This window comes from Balaenoptera borealis (assembly GCF_965194805.1).
Source record: "Balaenoptera borealis genome assembly, chromosome: 4".
Taxonomy (NCBI): Eukaryota; Metazoa; Chordata; class Mammalia; order Artiodactyla; family Balaenopteridae; genus Balaenoptera; species Balaenoptera borealis.
The window spans coordinates 103,077,462-103,098,375 of NC_138861.1; the positions used below are offsets into that span (position 1 = coordinate 103,077,462).

General features: G+C 38.1%; 1 protein-coding gene across 2 annotated transcripts in view; it reads right to left on the reverse strand.

Moving 5' to 3' along the window:
* SLIT2 (slit guidance ligand 2) overlaps window positions 1-20,914 on the reverse strand; it is a 380,046-nt gene that overhangs the window by 16,476 nt on the left and 342,656 nt on the right. For both annotated transcript variants that reach the window (XM_082391835.1, XM_082391836.1), the window contains 4 exons: window positions 9,374-9,467; window positions 6,072-6,209; window positions 5,723-5,963; window positions 4,016-4,146 (listed from right to left, as the gene is read on the reverse strand). In XM_082391835.1, the coding sequence (XP_082247961.1) occupies window positions 4,016-4,146; window positions 5,723-5,963; window positions 6,072-6,209; window positions 9,374-9,467 (604 nt within the window). The remainder of the gene's footprint in view (window positions 1-4,015; window positions 4,147-5,722; window positions 5,964-6,071; window positions 6,210-9,373; window positions 9,468-20,914) is intronic.

Here is a 20,914-nt window from a genome sequence, read left to right on the forward strand (position 1 = left end):
ATAAAAACACATATACTTATTTACCCACCTTTGACACTGTTCTGCCTTACTTTTTATTTTATACTGAGCAATAGACCTTGGAAATCTTTCAATATCATAGATAGAGAACTTTCTTGTTCCCTCTTTCCCTCTCTCACTCCCTCTTTCTTTTTTTTTTTTTTAATTTTATTTATTTATTTTTGGCTGTGTTGGGTCTTCATTTCTGTGCGAGGGCTTTCTCTAGTTGCGGCAAGCGGGGGCCACCACTCCTCATCACGGTGCGTGGGCCTCTCACTATCGCGGCCTCTCTTGTTGTGGAGCACAGGCTCCAGACGCACAGGCTCAGTAGTTGTAGCTCACGGGCCTAGTTGCTCCGTGGCATGTGGGATCTTCCCAGACCAGGGCTCGAACTCATGTCCCCTGCATCGGCAGGCAGATTCTCAACCACTGCGCCCCAGGGAAGCCCCCTCTTTCTTTTTAACAGCACATTTCATTGTGTGGCTGCCCCGGAGTTACTTAGTTAGAAACTTGGGTTGTTTCCTAACTTTTGTTTTTACAACCACTGCCACAGTGAATCACCTTGTGCGTATGTCATTTCTATGTCACAGGTATAACTTTAGGGTAAATTCCCAGTAGTGGGAAAGATGTTTCCAAATTGCTCTCCGTAGAAATTGTAAACAACATGTACTTCCAGTGTCAATGTATGAGAAGAGAGGATTCACTTTCAACTCTTGCTACACTCCGGAAAGAGACACCAAAAAGATTTTTCTCTAATGCTAGAAGGGAGACGGGAATGAAGACAAAGTGAGTGAGGAGTGAGGACAGAGCTGAGTGTAGAATTAAATCCTTGTAGTGAATTGATGGGGCAGGCGTTACATTATTATTTACAGATATGGATTCTGAAACACATAAAAATTAAATACCTTGCTAAAGTTTATATACAGTAATTGCGAAGCCTAGATTTGCACATACATCTCAGCCACTATGATTATTACTTGTTAAAAACTAGATTCTCCTGGTGTGTTGAAATAATTTAATGTTCTCAGTAGCCTCTATTTCACAAAAGCATTTTAAAATGTCAATTGGAATACTACTATATTCATATATTATACATATATATAGTATCCATATATTGTATCCACATCAATCAATTAATCAATCATCTCTCTATCTGAATTCTCAGTGATTGTTGCTTCTTTTCTTTAACTTAAAAATAATGCACTGGGGGGGCTTCCTTGGTGGCGCAGTGGTTGAGAATCTGCCTGCCAATGCAGGGAACACGGGTTCAAGCCCTGGTCTGGGAAGATCCCACATGCCGCGGAGCAACTGGGCCCGTGAGCCACAACTACTGAGCCTGCGCGTCTGGAGCCTGTGCTCCGCTACAAGAGAGGCCACGATAGTGAGAGGCCCGTGCGCCGCGATGAAGAGTGGCCCCCGCTTGCCGCAGCTAAAGGAAGCCCTCGCACAGAAACGAAGACCCAACACAGCCAAAAGTAAATAAATAAATAAATAATTTAAAAAAAAAATAATGCACTGGGACTTACCTGGTGGCACAGTGGTTAAGAATCCGCCTGCCAATGCAGGGGACACGGGTTTGATCCCTGCTCCGGGAAGATCCCACACACCGCGGAGCAACTAAGCCCGCAAGCCACAACTACTGAGTCCACGAGCCACAACTATTGAGCCCACGTGCCACAACTACTGAAGCCCGCATGCCTAGAGCCCGTGCTCCGCAACAAGAGAAGCCACTACAATGAGAAGCCCGTGCACCGCAACGAAGAGTAGCCCCCGTTCACTGTAACTAGAGAAAGCCCGCGTGCAGTAACGACCCAACGCAGCCAAAAATAAATAAATAAATAAATTTCTTTAAAAAAAATAAAAATAATGTGCTAACTTTTGTTGATTGTTGTGCCATAAACTAAAAAGCAAGAAATAAATAAAAGTTATGTTTGCTCTGGACCTCATAACAGATGTCTCCATTAGATGGTCTGCAAGCAGAAACATCTACTTCTGGTTCATAACAAAAAGTGTGTGATGTGATATTATCCTTTTTTATAGATGTTACAGGGTATACTATATTGTTAGGCAAAAATGGTAATGAACATAAACTCAAAATAAGCTCTTTAGAGTAAATCCTCATTTGGATATAATCACTTGGGTTTTTACAACTTATCTAGAAATATTTTAAGTACATTTTATGTGAACACTAGCTTTAATAAGTCAACTCCAAGAACTTTTACTATGGTTCCTGACAGTCCTATGCTGTTTCATTGCATAAAACAAAACAAACACACAAAATACCAAAAATGAACCATAAGATCAATATTCTGAAATCTTTTTATGAGCTGAAACAAATTGAGGCTATAACATTTAAGGCCTAGCAACATTTAAAATACTGGCACTAATTCATCACCATTTAGAGATGAAGTAACTATTGTATTCTGCTTGGAAACCAATAATTATGTGTTTGTTTCCATGCTCTAAATATTCCCAAGTGGGTTAGCTTACCACCAAAAGGACTTACTGAATTCCATTCATGGCTACAATGGGCATCCAATTTCCCAGAACCGTTATGAAAGATTAAATAACATGTGAAGCATACTAAAAATATATAAGTATAATATCAAGATCATAAAGGCCAGTATCTCCATTTTATGTCTCCATCAATGCCCACAAACTTTTACCCAGCATGTTTGGGCTACAAATGTGTTTTGTCTGCCACATATGGTATTTAAAAAAAGTGTGAATCCATACTGAAGGAGGGAAAACTTTATATTTAAAAAAGCCAAATTTCTGTCTTTTCTTGAAAAATCACAAGTTCTGGCAAAACCTGGGCCCACATTTTCACATGGCAGCATTCAGGGAGACCTGAGCAGATGTAGTCTAGTCCTGTTTTGACAAAGATTTGCTTTTAGTTCACTCCGGTCACAACCACTCCTATTGTACTGCCAACACCAAGGCTATCTGTAACAGGGGAGTGCTTCTCTAAAAGCTTAAAATCTTTTCAAGAATAAAAGGATGAGAGAATATTCTTTTCTTGCAATTAGCCAGTTCAGTTCATTTAAGATATCTTCCTGGAAAAACGGACTGCCTATGACTTTGTGACCTTTCTCTAAATGGTAGCAGTTATTTGTACACGTGAAGAAATCAACTAGGTAACTTGTCTGCAGGGTGATTGGTGTTGAGATGCAACAGAGGGGCTCTGAAGGTTAGTCTTATGCAAAAAGCACACTTTCAGGAAAATCCCACCCCGTGAATCCCACCCCATTCACATCTTCAATATATCATCAATACCGTAAAATTATTAGAAAACTTCCAACAGAATGATCAGATAATACACATCTTGTAGCCGTCCATTGGCTTATTACGTGTAAGCTTCCTAAGGGCAGGAGCTCTGTTGCTGAAAGCTTAGAACAGTGCCTGGCGCACAGTAGGTGCTCGATAAATATGTGTTGCATGAATAGTAACTTTAAATTTGTCCCTGTGCTGGGTATCCTGCAGCTGTTTCTCTAGGGCTACTCTCCACCTGTCTTCAGCCTGCTCTGAGCCCTGGGAGGCTCATGTGTGACCTATATTACTGAGATCAGTGGGTTCCTTGTTTTCCGGCATCTGATTTGGCCAGAGGGAAGCAGGGGTACAGGAGATTTTGGGGATCAGGTATTTAAAACCCTGGTTCCTTCCCTGAGCTCCTGTCACGCAGTCCTCTCCACAATTCCTTTTCTGAGCATCGATTTCCATAACTGCTGCCTCCCCTCTCTCCTTCAAGCCCATGGACACTAGCAGTATACCTAGTTACTAGCTCCAGATTACTATACTGTCCCAACCAATCTTTGTACAGTCCTCTTATAAATCTCTCCTTAATTATCCAACTTGAGTATGCTGTCTGTTACTGCCAGGCCTCTAACACACCTATCATAAAGTCTGCTGTAGCCAAATTATTCCCTTCCCTCCCCTCCCCATGACACAATAAGAGAGGAGAAGCAGTTCTGCATTAAGCAATTGTTTTCACCTTTACCAGTAACTGACAGATCTTCACCTGTAAATGGCAGAAGCTGGGTGGGAGCCGGTGTCATAGCTGGCACGAACACGTCCCCGGTAGAGCTCTACGGCGATATGGTCTTTGTCACCCTTATACAAGAGGATTCCACTATCTTCATCTGTGGCAATCTAGTGGGAAGTAACCTTGACATTAGTAGGACAAACAGTCATCCAGACATATTTCATTAAGAAGAAACAAGACATCTTAGTAATGAGTTTTTTACTATGGTTTATTTCTTCTTTATGGCTCTGATAAAATACTAATGCACATTGAAATGATTACTTGAAAGATGACCTATTCTTGGATTACTCTGTTGCAAATAAATTCATAAAGAACTTCAAAAAGCTCTTTTTACATTCATGAACTTATATATTTATTCTCTTTCTGCATATTGGCAATGATAAAGCTTAAAGATTCATGTCCTACGAAATATGCAAAAACAAGGACATCACATAATTTATACTTCAGCAAATTAAAATTGAAAGATATTTTCCATATCATTAGAGTTCACAGTGTTTAAAGTAAATCAAGCTTTCCCCTTTAGATAAACTATATTGTCTCAGCAGAGAATGATAAAATCTAATCAGGAACAAAATGATCACATTTCCATTCTGTTAAAAAGAACAATAAGAAGTACTTAAGTTAACATCACTGAACGTGCTTAGAATTTCCTTTGCTGGAGATTTTCACTTACCTGCTTTTTGCTCCTGTTATGGGCTTTATTTATGGCATATGTGAAATATGACTGCATTGAACAAGATGGATTTTCATATTACATGTTAAATTACGGTGTGACCAGGGGAAAATCTCTGTTTTTATCCTTCTTTCTGACTTTTCCGGGCTTTTGAAGGACCAGCTCAGTAAAAGTTAGAACTTAAGCCCGAACACCACTGGGTACTTCTCATAACAAGACGGGTGGCAAACGCTGGAAGTTAGGGGGCCAGGCTTTTTTAAAGAAGGCTGGTCTGCCTTCCAGGATCCCATTCCTCACGACTTCTCAAGAAGCCCCTGCCCCTCACTGAAGTGCTAGGGTAAACCAAATATGGAATGGGTTTTATAGGAAATTGGTTACACTTCTTTGAATTCAAAACAAAACAAATATGCAGCCCCAATTTGCCCCAGGTACCCTAAATTTATCACCCTAATCTAGCCTAATCTTGTCTATAGGGGTTTGAATGACTTGCTCAAAGGTACACGGTGACTTGGTGGAAAGACTTATGATAATACTTGAGTTTGTTAATTTCATGTCGAAGTTAAAAGACACTTGGCTGACACTTCTGCCAAGGTGTGTTCTGTCTCACCTGTGCTGTTCTCAGCTGCAGGTTTCCTAACGAAAGCTCCCCCAGTGCCCGCCCCCGCTACCGTGCAGAACCTGAACTGCAGAGCCATAAAACTAAACGAATAAAATGCCATTACCTGAGCGCAAAACAAAGAGAGAGATTTTGTTGCTTTGTCTCTGTGTGTTTTATATGATCAAGTAGTGAATAAAAATACCTAGTGCCCATTTAGTTTTGAAAGACACCAATGTTAGAGAGAAGAATAATAGAAGCTTTTCACACAAGTAGCATTTTCTGTCATTGTGCTATGCAGTATGTAACTGTCTATTTAAGAAATAATACCACTCACAAACCACCACGTACGTTTATATTTGGCAGCTGAATTGGTTTAAAATGAGATTAGCTCTTGGTAGTGGGGGAATCTTACCTGAAGAGTGATATTTGTTTGAGGCCGAACCTTGGCAGAAGGGATCTGAAGATAAGACTCTTTGTTTACAAAGTTCACACTGACCAATTTTTCACACTTCTCTCCCTGGTAGCCAGGCAAACACTGGCATATTGGCTCATTTATCCTGATGATGCACTGAGCTCCATTCTGACAATCAAAATTATCACAGGGGCTGGTACGAGGGAGAACCATGGGTGGAGAAAACTCACAAAACAAGCCACTGAAGAATAAACAGAGAAAATACTTAATTAGACGTTACTTAATTGCCAATATGAATTGAGCCCTGTAACACCTAACTCTAAATACAAATGTGTACTTGCACTTTTACCTGTAACCTTCGGGGCAGATGCATGTATAACTGTTCACTGCATCAGTGCAGTGGGCTCCGTTTTTACACTTGTTATCTTGGCAGTCATCAAAGTCAATGTCACAGTGTTCGCCTATGTATCCTGGTGTGCAGTCACATCTGTTTGAACAAGCAGGTACATAGTTTCAAACCCAACTGAGCCAAAGTAAGTAAAAGAGCTGCATTTCATCTAGGAAACAACTGGTGCTGTCTTTGAAAAAACATATTTAGAACAGGCTCATAAAGTTTAAAAATTAACAGACGCCTAGAAGATAGTACTGATCTGCAAAGTATTCCACGGTGAAACGATGAATTAAGATAAATGGGAGTATATACCCTCTAAGGGTAACACAGACTTTTAGCTCTGTGTGTGTGTGAATTAAGAAATAAAATGAGCTCACTGCAGCAGCATGCTTGCTCTAGAGCCAGTGGTTTTAATGCTAAATCGTAACAAAGCAAACAAGTCTGAAGTTAAATGGATTCCAAGTGGCCATAGACATTCTCAACTAGATGGACAGGGCCTGAGAAAAGGGCTTCCATCAATGTTAATGTGACCAGAGCTGCTCAAGTACAGAGTATTAAAAGAAAGAAGAAATGCTTTGAAACACTCTGAATTATTTACCTGAGAAAAGAAATCAAAGTAAAAGATAAGAGAACCACGTATTCACCATAGTGGCTGTTTAAGAGCTATTTTATATTCTTTTCTCTACAGATACTATTTTCCGAGCCCATTAGAACTTGGAGTCACATTATGACCAACATTTTTGTCTTTCTTTGGCTCCTCAGACCGAGTTTCAAAACAGGAAGAAAATATTTAATTAAGAATTCCTTAAAGCTTGTATTATCAATAAAACGTATCCCATTCCCTGAACTCTGATAAGGAGTGAGGAAGAAAGCAAAGAATATAAAATACACTGTTTAGAAGCCCCAAAGCTGACTAAGTAAGATGCATGCTTGAAAATACTGCTTATGGCATATCATGGTCTAAAAATATCTCAAAACAATTTAGGAGATTTATGAGGTATATAATAAAGCAAGAAAAGTAAAACCAGCTCTGTTAGTTTAGTAGTAAGAAAATGTAGCTGAAGTTAACAGTACATCTTGTCCAAACAATATTTGTCAGTAGAAATCTTCTTTAGCAGCTTCATATAGTCTTGGTTTCTAAGTCCATTTATTTTTTGCAACTCCCTTTCTCACAGTGTGTGATTATTTATAATATGGGAGTAATAGCAAATGCTATGACTTAACCTGTTTTCTGCTAAACTACATAAAACTCACAAATTACTGCTGAAAACAATGGGTTCCCAAATCAGCTAATCCATAATCCAGTAAGATGCACTATAAAAAGTGTGCAATCTAATTGATAGTAATAGAAGATACTGAATTAATTGTTAGTCTTTTTGAAGATGAACTACTCAGTTTAAAATGGTTTCCGGTAAGTGTTACTAATACTTTATCTTGTAATTACAATGCACAAAGCTTATCCAGCAGATAAGCAGTTCTGGAAAACCATCTGCTTTACTGACCAATTTCTCTAAGAAATGATAACAGTTGTTACCTAAATGACTGACGTTCAATTTGCCAAATTCATTGTGCGCAGATCAAAGACAATATGAATTAAAATAATTTACATACAGTATTTGGATGAACAAAATGCAATACAGGATTTTGTATAAAATAAAGATTTCAATAAGGCTTTTGCTTTTCCCACACAGGGTTGTAAACTAAAATATAATGAAAAATAGAATCAAATATATTCTTTTCTTTCCCAAAAAGGCATCAAATGGAATCAGCAGGTGCTGCAACTGAATCTGTATATTCTAAAATAATGAATTTTAAATCAAATTGAATCAAAAATTGTTCTCTGAATAAAACTGGAGAATAAATATTTTATTCTGATTGGTCTTTGAAAGCCAGGTGTGGTCAGGTGATACTGACCCCACCTCCCATTCAACTAAGAATGTCTGATAATCTGTTGACAAGTATTAATATGTTAGAGTCCCATGGGAAAAGAATTTGAAAAATAGATACATTTATATGTATAACTGAATCACTTTGCTGTATACCTGAAACTAACAAAACATTGTTCATCAACTACACTCCAATATAAACTAAAATTTTAAAAAATGTTAAGAGTCTCAGCTCTAATCCCATCTACTCTTATAAAACTGTTCCTGACTGGAGTAATTTTTAATTCTCTGAATCCTATGGCAACTAAGCCTGAGTCATTTCACTGAGAAGATAAAGAATGGGAGAGTGAGTAGCTAGAAAGTGCCACAAAACATAAGAAGGTAACATTACTACGTGCCCTGACCCATGGCAGGTGCTCAATAAATATCGGGTAAAGAAACCAGTAACGCTATTTGCTAGTTGTCTCTTGTAGGCACAACTCAACCTGAACCCTCCAGTGTCATTTCTGAGAATCCAGCTTACCTTCTGTAACAAGCCAACAGTAATGGTCATAAAGTATAAAGCTTCTTAGAGGTAACCTGCACTAGAACAATCACCCAACTGGGAAGGATAAAACCCAGCTCCAGCTCTGCCGGTGAATAACACTGAGACCTTTGGACAGCCACTGACCTCTCTTGGTTGTGGTTTCCTCATATTTAAAGTGAAGAATTTGGACCAGATGATTTCTAATCTATGGCTTGAGAAGTTGCTGTTGATAGACCCTTAAAATATTTCAGAACTATGGCAAAGGAATAATTTCATTTGATACCAAACGTAATTCAGGAAGATTGCTACCTGGTGTGACTGTATGTTTTACCATCCCACACAACACACACGTGTGTGAAGGAGACACTATTAATAATTACACTGAGACAACAGGCATAAACGGATATTGTACTGAGGCGAGCTGGGACATATGGTCACTCTGTCTTCCTCCTCTTGGGTAAAGTATCGTTGCATAACAAAACATTTTCAGTTACATTAAATTAAACTCCCTATTTTACCACAGACTTCCATTCAGATAATAAAGTTCCTAGTAGATATTATGAATTTATTTGGCCTCCAAATAAATTTAATTAAAAATCCAAAAGCTATTTTATTTCATACATGACTTCCCAGGAAAAGTCACAAAACAAAAGGAAACATTTTCTTTTCTTTGGTGTACTAAAAAAGGCCCATGCTGTAGATAAACATTTATAAAAATTCCATTGACACTGGAGATCATGTCCTCTAAGTCCTGAGCAAAGGTGTGAAGCTAGGTCCTGAAAGAAGAGGGTTCCTTAAAGAAAGGCCCTCCTCCCCGACTGTGAGCCCCAAAGCAGCCTCGGACTTACTTGAATCCCTTTGGCGTCAGGATGCACTTGGAGTCATGTTGGCAGGGGTTCAGGTCCTGGGCACAGAAGTCCAGCTTCTCCTCACACAATTCACCTGTTAACATGGCAAACGGTGTTAGGTCATAGACAAAGGTTAACAGGTTTCCTGCCAGCAGGCTGTGTCATGGGTCTGAGAGGTAAGCATAGCTTGTGATTGGAAAAAATAAAAAATCACAAGACATGGAAGCAGAAGATCTGAAATGCTGGCTCTGCTGCTAAATAGTCTTATGATTTGGGACAACACAGCTATTGTTGTCTGTGACTAATAGGAGCCCCTTTAGAATGTACTATTGGAGACGGAAATCTGAATGCTTTTCGTTTTTATTCTTTTATTATTATTATTTTAAAATTTTGGACTTTTTACTGAGGTATAACATATATCCATAAGATAAATGAATAGCTAATAAATAGTCACAAACTGAACTCACTCATGTAGCCAGCATCCATATCCCAAAACACACCATTGACCATCACTCCAGAGGCCCAACCCCAAGGGTAAGTATCCACTACCCTGACAGGACCACAGATTATTTGCACCTGTTCTTTTTTTAAATTTTATTTATTTATTTATTTTTGGCTGTGTTGGGTCTTCGTTTCTGTGCGAGGGCTTTCTCTAGTTGCGGCAAGCCAGGGCCACTCTTCATCGCGGTGCGCGGGCCTCTCACTGTCGCGGCCTCTCTTGCTGTGGAGCACAGGCTCCAGACGCGCAGGCTCAGTAGTTGTGGCTCACGGGCCTAGTTGCTCCGCGGCATGTGGGATCTTCCCAGACCAGGGCTCAAACCCGTGTTCCCTGCATTGGCAGGCGGATTCTCAACCACTGCGCCACCAGGGAAGCCCTGCACCTGTTTTTGAACTTGACATAAATAGAATCATTTGGTATGTACCCCTTTACGTCTGGCTTATTCTGTTGTTTTATGTTTGAAAAGATAATCCTCAAATCTTCAGTCTCCAAGGTTTTATAAGCCTAGAAGAAAAAGACTCTGTTTCCCTTTTATGACTTATTGCAACAGCTCAATAGTATACTCCTCAGCTACATCCGTCACGATAGAAAAAAGCAAAAGGAGAATCAATCTAGATAAAGAATGTACACTTCCTTCTATCAGCTAGCTTCTAAAGAATAATTGTCATCCATAAATGAGAGCTACAAGCATAACCATGAAGAGTCTAGACACACTTTGTTGAATTGCATGTCCAATTATCTGTTAGGAAATTTCTTCATTTATAAATAACATGGTTATATTTTATTTTTAGGTACATTAGGCCAAATATGATTTTCGGTGAGAACACTTTCCCAATCATTGTGTGAGATTTTAAGGTGACTGGAAAGATGTAAGATTAAAAAGTTCTCTCCTTTTCTACCTTAACTTTAAATTAGCTTTTAATTATTTTATATGCAATAAATGAATGAATAAAGTGATACATCTATATGCAGCTGTTGTTCATTTCCAAGAAACTATTAGAACTTTGTTCAAAGTGTGTGGATTTAAAGCAACATAGGTTAAAAAATCAGGAGTCTGCAGCAAATCTCTTTGTTATAAGACTGTCCTTTTAAGGTAATACTTTGCTAACTGGTAGAAATAGTTGCTTAACAACTAAATGTGGCAAATTATTTACACTTCAAGGATCTTTCTCAGTGATTTAAATATATAAATGTTCTAAGCTAGGTATTACATCAATGTGGTGTATGATAAGTTAGGTTTTTTTCTGTCTCTTAAAGAGAACTAATTGTACTAAAAGTCTCATATATTTCTTTTATAAGAAGGATTTCTGTGTCTGTACATCTGTGATATAAAGTTTTTATCAACATATACCTAATAAGCTATTTTTAAACAGGGTTTACTTAAAGCATCTTACATTCAATTATTATTACTTTAAGTAATACACCTTGATAGAATGTATTCGCTATAATTTGTCAGCCTATCATGATGAAATCACTTTCAGTTTTCTAATCAAATCTACCTGGTTGGATAAAGGCTGTTTATAGTAGTCTATATCCAAGGCAGTTATATATCATTCTATGTATTCTTCACTTTATACCCAAATAAGAAATCATTTTAAAAATGATATGAAAGCAGGGGGGGGGAATGCTTTACTTCTTATTCATTTTGATCTAATCCAATCCAATCCAGTCCAATCCAATCCAATTAAGACAATCTAAACCATAGTTCATAAGGATTTACTATATGATGGGAGCAGTATGTTTAGAATATTTGTCTGTATATCTCTGTAGAGTATGGTACGGTGACATACTAAAATAATAGTTACTGAAAGAAAAATTTATGCTTTTTAAGGCAAGAACTCCATCTTGTTGACCTATATTCAACTTGTTTCATTTTTGCCTCCTGAAATGATAAAGCATGTGATGTGACAGGATGGACGGAAAGATGGAAATGTTCTTTATTCTATTACACATAGTGCTCTACTCTATTAACTTATAAGCAGGTACTTATATTTTTCATATGGCATCAGGAAAGGTAAGCCAGCCCATTGGAGTGGTTAAGGGCAATGTGGTTGAACACAGGTTAAATTTCAGCGCCCATGAGCCCCTCAAGAGATGGGAGTCTAGACAAACATTGGCTTCATAATTTGGCTCCAACCCACTCCACAGAATCCCAGGAAATCCTATTCATTTGCTTTCAGCCTGGACCCTTAAAAGTCCCCAATGATAAAGCAATAGCTTGGAACACGATGTTTGCCTGGCATTTGTGATTTCACTTTTGATCAGACGAGCAAATTAATTTTACTTGTGCTTCTAGTTTTCAGCTTTTTTTTGTTGATGAGAAGTTAAAGGTGTGTGTGTGTGTGTGTGTGTGTGTGTGTGTGTGTGTGTGTTGGTTGTCTGTGTTTTGGAGAAGAATTCGAGGGGTCAGCCAGGGAGCATACCATTACCTCTTTAGGATAACAGAGGTTAGTGAATGATCAGCTGCAACTTGTGAAGACAAAACACATGTCCTAACCAGAGGCATCTTTTTTTTTTTTGTAAGGAAGTGATGTTTAGTTTTTAGATCACCTCCTCCTGATTGTGTCTGTCAGGTAAGTATGGCAGAGAGTGGGATGGAAATGGACAAGTTCTACAGTTATGCTAGTAAGAGCTGTGAGGGAGTAAGGCAGGAGTGATGCCCTCTTCCCTAAAAGGGCAATGATTCCTCGGAGTCCAGGAGAAGATGTAATTCACTGCTTACGGAACATCTGTAAATGTGGTCTTTCTGAAGAATCTGATGTAGTGGTGATATGACCATACATCCTGGCTTGCTCAGGTTTATACTTGCCATCCCAGGGTAATTTTCAGTAGTGTCCCCACACACTCACACAGATGCCCTGATTTGGATGACAAATGCTACGGTCACCTTGTGGGTGGGGCAGTAAAAGCTGGATCAACAGAGTTAATGCTCTCTTTGGAGTGAAGAGTGAACCAGCATAAAGAGATCCTAGGGAGAAACTACTCTTAATTGGGTGAAATGACATTTGGGTTGCTGAGTTATTGCTTGGGATGGCCTTCTGCAACTTATTCAATTTAAAACAGTGGACTGGTTGCAGAAAAATGAACTATTTTATTGTTCTGGTCCCCAATTCTTCATGAGTAAAATGAGGTTCTGGAATTGAAATTGGGTAAGGTCAACTGTGGCTATAAAAACCTTTTTTTTTTTTTAAAAAAAAAAGGCAAAATGCTTCTGAAGAGATGGATAATGCAGATAAGCAAGTTAGCAGAGAGAGCATTATGCTTTAACTGAACAGAACATCATTATTGTATTCAGTGGTAAAAACAGTGTCAGCAGGTGCCCCAATCCCACTGAGGTACCAATACTGTGAATATTATTGCAATGAGGCAGAAATCTCAGTGCACTTGATGGTTCTTATGGGAAACAGTACCTGGAGTTGGCCTTGCTTCCTGCTTCATTTTAGATCCGTGCACCTAACTTTAATGTTTTTTCCTTATTATACACAAGGGGTCCTTCCTTAATCTTCATTTGTACTTCTGGTATCTAAAATTATCTTTTTGTTTGCATTCCTTATTACTGCACTTACTGAAATCGTTTTAGAACTATTCCACAAGCTTCTTCCCTGATACCTATGGCGAGATCTGCCTATGGATGTTTTCAAATAATTCTGGTAGAAAACCACCAGATTTTTAACATCGTCATATATTTTGAGTGCAAACTATGTAAGAGGACTCATGTTAACGCTAGGAGTATAATGGTGAATAACAAAAAATGATATCCCTGTTCTCATGGAGCTTATACATGAGGGAAGGAGGAGAAAGATATTGATCCATTAATCTCACAAGTAACTGTAAAATTGCCTGAGTGATGAATGCTAAAAAATGTCCTGATGCTCTAGAAGGGGGACTGATGGTGAGGGAATTTTTTTCTGAAGAAGTAGGACTTGGATTGCAGGTGAAGGGGGGTGATAAAGAGCCTTGGCAGTGGCTCTGTGCAGGAGGTGACATGGCAAATATGAGCTCTGAGAGACTGGGAGTGAGCCCAGGAGAGCGTGGTGACAGAGAAGGCCACAGAGGTTGGCAGGGGCCACATGGCAGAATGTCTTTATTTAATGAGCAGTGGGTGCCATTGAAGGGTTTTAGGATAGAGGATGGTCAGATGACATGCACACTTTGAAAAGAACATTTGGGCTCTAGAGGAGGATGGATAGCACCGAGACAAATACAAATGGATATGAGTCATGACTTAGCTTGTATTCAGGTGGTGATAGAGGAGATATGGATGGCCGGGATGTTTAGAAGCAAAATAAATGGGAATTTGTCATGGATTGGGTTAGGGTAGGGGAGAGAGGAAGCTGTCTGGAACTTCTAGGTTTCTGGTATGAGTATTTGGAAGTACCTTTCAGTGACATAGAGAACACTGAAAAGACCAGGTTTTCTGGGGCAAAAATCAGGAGTTTGAAAAATAAGGATGTGGTGTCACGGGTTGAACTGTGTCTCCCCATGCACCCCACCCCCCTCAAAAAATATGCTGTAGTCCTCCAATACCTCAGAATGTGACCTTATTTGGAGATAGGGTTTTTATAGAAGTAATCAAGTTAAAATGAGGTCCTTAGGGTGGGCCCTAATCTGGTATGGCTAATGTTCTCACAGGACGAGGAAATCTGGCATAGAGGGCAGCCCAGGTGAAGAGACAGAGAGGGAAGACGACCATCAACAAGCCAACTAGAGAAGTCTGCAACAGGTCCTTCTCTCACAGCCCTCAAAAGGAACTAACACTGCTGACACCTTGATTTTGGACTTCTAACCTCCAGAACTGTGAGACGATAAATTTCTGTTATTTAAGCCACCCTGTTTGTGGTACTGTGTTATAATAACACTAGCAAACCCATACAGGTGGTAAATTCTAAATTATTGGAGGTTTATAGTGGGGAACAAAACTTTCAAATTACGCTATTTCTTTTCTTGTCTTTTCTCTCTCTCTTCCTCTCCTTCCTTCTTTCCCTCCCTCCTTCCCTCCCTTCCTTCGGTCTCTTTCCTTTCTTACTTCATTCCATGTGGCTGTCCTCACCCGTGCCTGAAATTTTCTTTAAACTTCTCCAACAGAGTCTTTAATAAGCGATGCACGAGGAGAGGAAGTGGCCCCTAACCATGACCTTTGCATTTCAAAAGAGTCAAGGTTTGAACAGAGCATATCAGCATAGTTTAGCCCTACATTTGCTGCCAGGGCTAGATGCCTCTCTGCAAAGCACTGTGAGTCTTGGTTGACTTGGACCCATCAGCCCTTGGCCCTCTCTCCAAGAGGTGTTGGTGTTAACAGGTAAGGTCTGCAGGACAGGCCACCCAAACAGTAATGAAGATCCTCCTCCTCTTAGGGCATTGAAGGTGGCAAAGGCAAGAGAATCACAAACTACTGTGTCTTGTAGAGGGGGAGAAAAGTGAGTCCAATGTCTGTTTCATCTACTTTACAATAAATCTGGAGACTGACTTGAACTTTGAATGATAGCTGCAAGTAAAAATAACTACCAACATCTCTATTATCACTAATTATAAAGTAATAATCTTGAAAGTGATTAATTTAAATTATGTCACAGACATTAAAGCTCATGGTAAGTGGATGACCCCTGAGTTGAGTCTTGTCACTAAAAATGATTTACATTTTCTACACACTCAAAATTTTTAAACATGCTTTTCCTTAAAATATACTGGTTTAACTTACAGCGTTGTTTGAAATTCTTAGCTATAGTGATTCTTTGACAAATCAATGAATAATGAAGATATTATATAATCCATGAGCTAATATTAAATGTTTCCTGAAACTAATAAGAATAGTATAAGGGGAAATTAACCACATATAGTAGGATTGATTTACATGTACTCTGGAGTGAGACTTTTTAATTTGACCAAAATTCAAACCTGCTTTAGTTTAATAATTTTCATAAAAAAATGTTGGGGGGAAAATATTTTGAGCTAGACCCAGCAAATGATAAAAGGATGTTCATGACAAAATCCTTACTCTGGAGAAGTTAAAATGTGGAAAAATTAGAGACATAAGATAGATGCTGAATTTTCCAGTATCCCTTAAGTTTCATTTAGTGATTGGAATATGGACAGCATCGTGGCCTACAAACTGGTTGAATGATACTTACTGTTATTTTATTTATTATTGAAAACTAGACTACACAGATGCAAAGTTCATTATTACCCTTAAAGAGACTTCTTCTCTTGGCAAGGTAAACTGTGCTATTCAGAGAGAAGACATTTTTGAAGAGTTATTGGATGGACAACTAGTTGTTTTCTATCTACCAAGAAATCTGGGCAACAGCATGTCTTGCTGAGGCTTATTCAGTTCTCAAAGCCTGCTTAGCAGAGAAAAGGTTGGTCATCTTGTCCTTAGATCAGGATTTCAGGAATTTTCCAACTCAAACTACTCTGTTTAAAATATTCACTTTTTTCACTAATAGAGCAATAAGAAAGGGTGGGCTTGAATTAATAAGTATCTCATTTATATTTTTCCCAAAGTTAGCCCTGTAAATTCAGGTTGGCCATATTTACAAACACAAACAATTTTAGATATAGGTTCATGGCATTGTGGGAACACTTAACTCTCACTAGATTTTGCTAATGTAACCAGATTAGTTTCTTTTTTCTCTGAAACAGAAATAATCTCAGAGTCCATTCTGGGGACCACGGATGTATGAAGGGGGTGGGGAGGATTCCAGGGCTGACACAGCAGCCTGTTCTTGTTCCTATTCATAAACTGTATCAAACTAGTTTCTTTTTTAATATGAAAGGATCATTACTATTGATAATAATGGAAAGGGAACTCATGACAGCAATCTGAATAACTGAACCAGCATTCTACTGTTATATTTAATCTGTTATGACATTTTCAAATATACTTATAACAAGGGAGGAAGTCTGGTTGAATTCCTGACAGCGTCCCCAGGACACAGAGTTTTGGAGGGTCAAATGCATCATTCTTCAAATATTTGCATTTTGAGCTCTTGCTTCGCTCAAGAAAAACCTGGAAAAATGGTACTAATTTTACTCTATTTGAATTGGCACGGAGAGGGAAGGTATCAAAAAAAGCAACCTACTGGAAATAAATTGAGATTTAATTTCTTAAAAGTACACTACTTGAGGGCAAGGGATAGATACCTTTATTTATAGTTTTGTATCTCTTCATTGCCGTTGCATTTGCTAGCAAATTATCTGGCACAAATTAGATGCTCGATGGCTGTTGAAAAATGTGAAAACACTTATTTGATTGCTTTTCTAAGGAAAATACTTTATAAATTGTTAATGAAGGAGACCCAGATGGCATAAGGGGTAATTTAAGGAAGAAGAGAGAATAAGGAATACTGGTAGCAGATTTGTGTTTTGAGACCCCACCCTCACGTATGCCCTTGTAGGCTGAACTTGAGGGGTAGCCTATTGACTCAGATATCCTGACAATCTTGTCTGCCAAATGATGACTATCGCAATCAGAAACAGAGAGGATGAACTCGGGAATCAAGAGGAAGTGTGAGTGTAAATGGCATGTCTGAGAAAGATTAAGATAAATGGACCTGAATGTTTCTCATTACATAACTTGAAAAATTCCATACAATTCCTAAAAAAAAAATTGTACATTTCCCATTTGTTCTTTATTCATGTAAAGAATAGCATTCTCTCTCCTCTCACAGACCTTGCAATGTAGCAGGGAGATGGATGAACTGTATTAGAGGGTGGACACAGCTGATGGGATTATGGGAGTCATTCCAGAACAGGTTAACTGAATTGGACCTGAAGGAAAAATATTTCTGTTTTCTCCTCTTTTGCTGAACCAGGCTAGCCCTATTTGTTACCTACTCTGCTCAACATTATAATCCCAGGCACCAGAGCACATCAACGTGAGCAGATGCTCCAGTCTCCAATCTGAATATTTAGTATCCTTATCAGTAGTGATAGTAATAATTGAATTTATTTCATCAGTAAGTAAAGGATTACTTATGAACAGTGTGTTTCTGTTTCTTATTTTTATAAAAGAGCTAACTCTTCCTAAAGGTTCCTTTTAATAATAATCTGATGCTTTCTTATTTGTGTTTATTATCCTGAAAGTTGTTCTATCAATTAGCAATAGTTAATTGCTTCATAATATGATCAATAACTATCCAGATAATACCCACTTCTCTAAGCTTAACTAAATCCAATTGTTAGTATAGAAATATAGGGAATTGATCTTGAGGAGCCATGAATTTTTGAAGACATATTAGCCACTGATAAATGTCCTCTTGGTGCAAAGGGTATGCAAAATGGGACACACGCATAAGCGGACAAAGCCAAAGTATAACCTCATGAGATAAAGTTTATCATAATTCAAAACAGGAAGGCTCAAGGAAATATGCTATGAACGTGGATATTGATGTTTCAGACAAGAAAATCATTGTATAATCTCACTTTTGTTCTAAATGACATGAAATGGGTTGCTCCATAATGCTTGTCTGCCTGAAAGTTTGATTAGTCTTTGTGTTCAGAAACAATTCTTTCTCTTTATTTAAAAACTAGTCAAGAAGCTATACTTTGCTGTTAACTTTCTTGGAATATGAGAAGTGATGGCTTTGTACTGGTGAAATAACTGACCTAATCTGAACTTGCAATGAAGAATCAAACCAGAGAGTCTGCCTGGTAGACAAGGGTAATGTTTTATGTATTTTCATATCACTTTCAATTCTGAGCACAGTATTCTGAATAAGGTATTTTCTCAGTAAATATCTTTTGAATTTTTAAAATGGAAAAACTTACCTCTCCAAATAAATAAACAAAAAAGGAAGTGTTTTTCAGTACTTCCTCATTGGAACATTATGGCTAAATAATGTAGCCAATTCCAACAGCTACTGAAACTACAAAAATATTTAACTTCGTTTCAAAATAAATAAATCCAAATTAGATTGAATAAGCCTTGGTTAAGCTAAATGGTTGTTCTGAACTCACTGGGCCCTGCCTGTTAACTAAAGAGCAAATAGGATCTTTAAAATGTTTTCTGAGATTCAAATGCATTTAAGAAGGCTTTGAGAGGTTGGAACATGAATGCAAACCACAAAATATAATTAGGCTGCCAAAGTCCTCTCTCTAGTTAAAAAAGACTGCAAGTATGAGTGCAAATATATTGACTTTGACAAAAAAGACCTTACACAGCTTGAGGCACTATTAATGAGAGAAGGAGTCACTGTTATTAAGAGATCATGACAATCCAAAAATATACAAAAACCCTAAAAAAGTACAGCCAAATTCAAGAGTTCTTCAGTATTCAGTATTTCCTTACACTTCAATGTAGAATAAGGGGGTAAAGAAAACCAGACTTATTCTCAAATAAAGCCTTTCAATTGCAAGTGAGCATGGCAAATAAAATGACAAAATAATAATTTTTAAAAAGACAGTAAAACTGTCTTTTTACTGAAAAAAGACTGAAGACTATGGGGAGGAGGAATTTCCTTCACACATACAACTTACTTTAGGTAGAATTTTCTTTATCAAAATTCTGTAAGAGTTCTTCCGTCATTAGGAATGACATCAAACCATCTACACCATGTCACTGTAGTGAGGATGGTTGGAACTAAATGATCCAAAACTTAAATTTGTCCTCCCTGGCAGCCCTTGATACTTCTGGAGTATAGACATCTAACATTTTCAAGTGTTTTCTTATACATTCTTCCATGTTATTCTCAAACATCTAAACGAGGTGGGACAGATGTCATTAGACTGTGACAGGCCCCAGAGTTGATAAATTTTAGTGCCAAGATGAGAAATTTTAGCTTTTCCCGTTAGCTTCATAAATTCATCAGTATCCCACCTGCCCTATGTGATGGAAGGTAGCTTAGTCATCAGGGGAATTAATTAATTAATTGTACAGACACTGATTAGGCACTTTCTTTTTTTCATGTGTAGATAAAGTAGATTGCCTGTCTGCACCTGAATTTTGTTTTCTTTTCAAATACACCTAAGGGTCAATTACTTATAGCCAGCTGAAGAGACAGCAGAAGAAAAGCTTATTTGGCACAAAGGATTAGTCAGAGCCACTGTGGATGTGAAAAGATGCCAAGTCTGGAAGATGGCAGCAAATAAGAAGGGACTGGTTCCAGGGGAAGGCCTCCAAACTACAGTGCAGGCCTTGGGGCCAGTTAGACACTGGTTTGCATCTAGACCCCTACTTACAAGGTATGTATCCTTGGGTGAGTTCTTTGTCACTGTTTTATACAAGTTATTGTATAAAGTCCTGCTCAAGTCCTTATTGCTCGTATCTACAGAGTTCTGTAGATACAGATTAAATTAACAATATGTCAGCTAATAACAGAGTTTCTTTTTATTTAAGAAAATTACGCTGGGTGCTATAAAGACGTTGAAATTTCATTTCTAGTTATGTTTTGGATTCAAATAATAGAAAATGGTTTGACTGCTTTTTAAAGCAAATTCAGTCAGCAGCAGATTATTGAAAATAAGAGACACCTTTTATAAAGATAAGCATGAGATTTAGTCAACACATGAAACCATGTGGTGATGTAAAACAATATCATACTGCCAAACTTGCTTCTGAGAGTATATATAACTATTTAAGGACACTTTCCTGTGACAGAAAAATTGCCATTGTGTTTTCTAAGATAGAATCGGACCTTAGACATCTCTGCCCCAGACCACCAACTGTTTTAGTACTGGTAAAAAAGAAAAGATGACATTTTACCAAGGATGGTATTGGATGCATTAATCCACAGAAAATGTACAGGCTATATTTTTTACATTCCCAAATAGGAAACAACTTTTTTTCATGTTTTTTAACTTAACTCTGCACATAGTAAGTGTAAGTGACTAAACACAGTAAATCATCTTAACAATGCAACAGAAAATAAAAAAATGAAGTCCTTAGCAAGAGGCGACAGAGCTGCTATACAATATAGTCCACGTGAGCCCTATAATCATACTGCTAATGCCTTACATACAACTGCAACTGTCAAGACAAGCACCCTTTTAGGATGCTGTGCCTGTACTTGGCACTTAAAGACTCTTGGTTAAGCTGAGTGAAAATA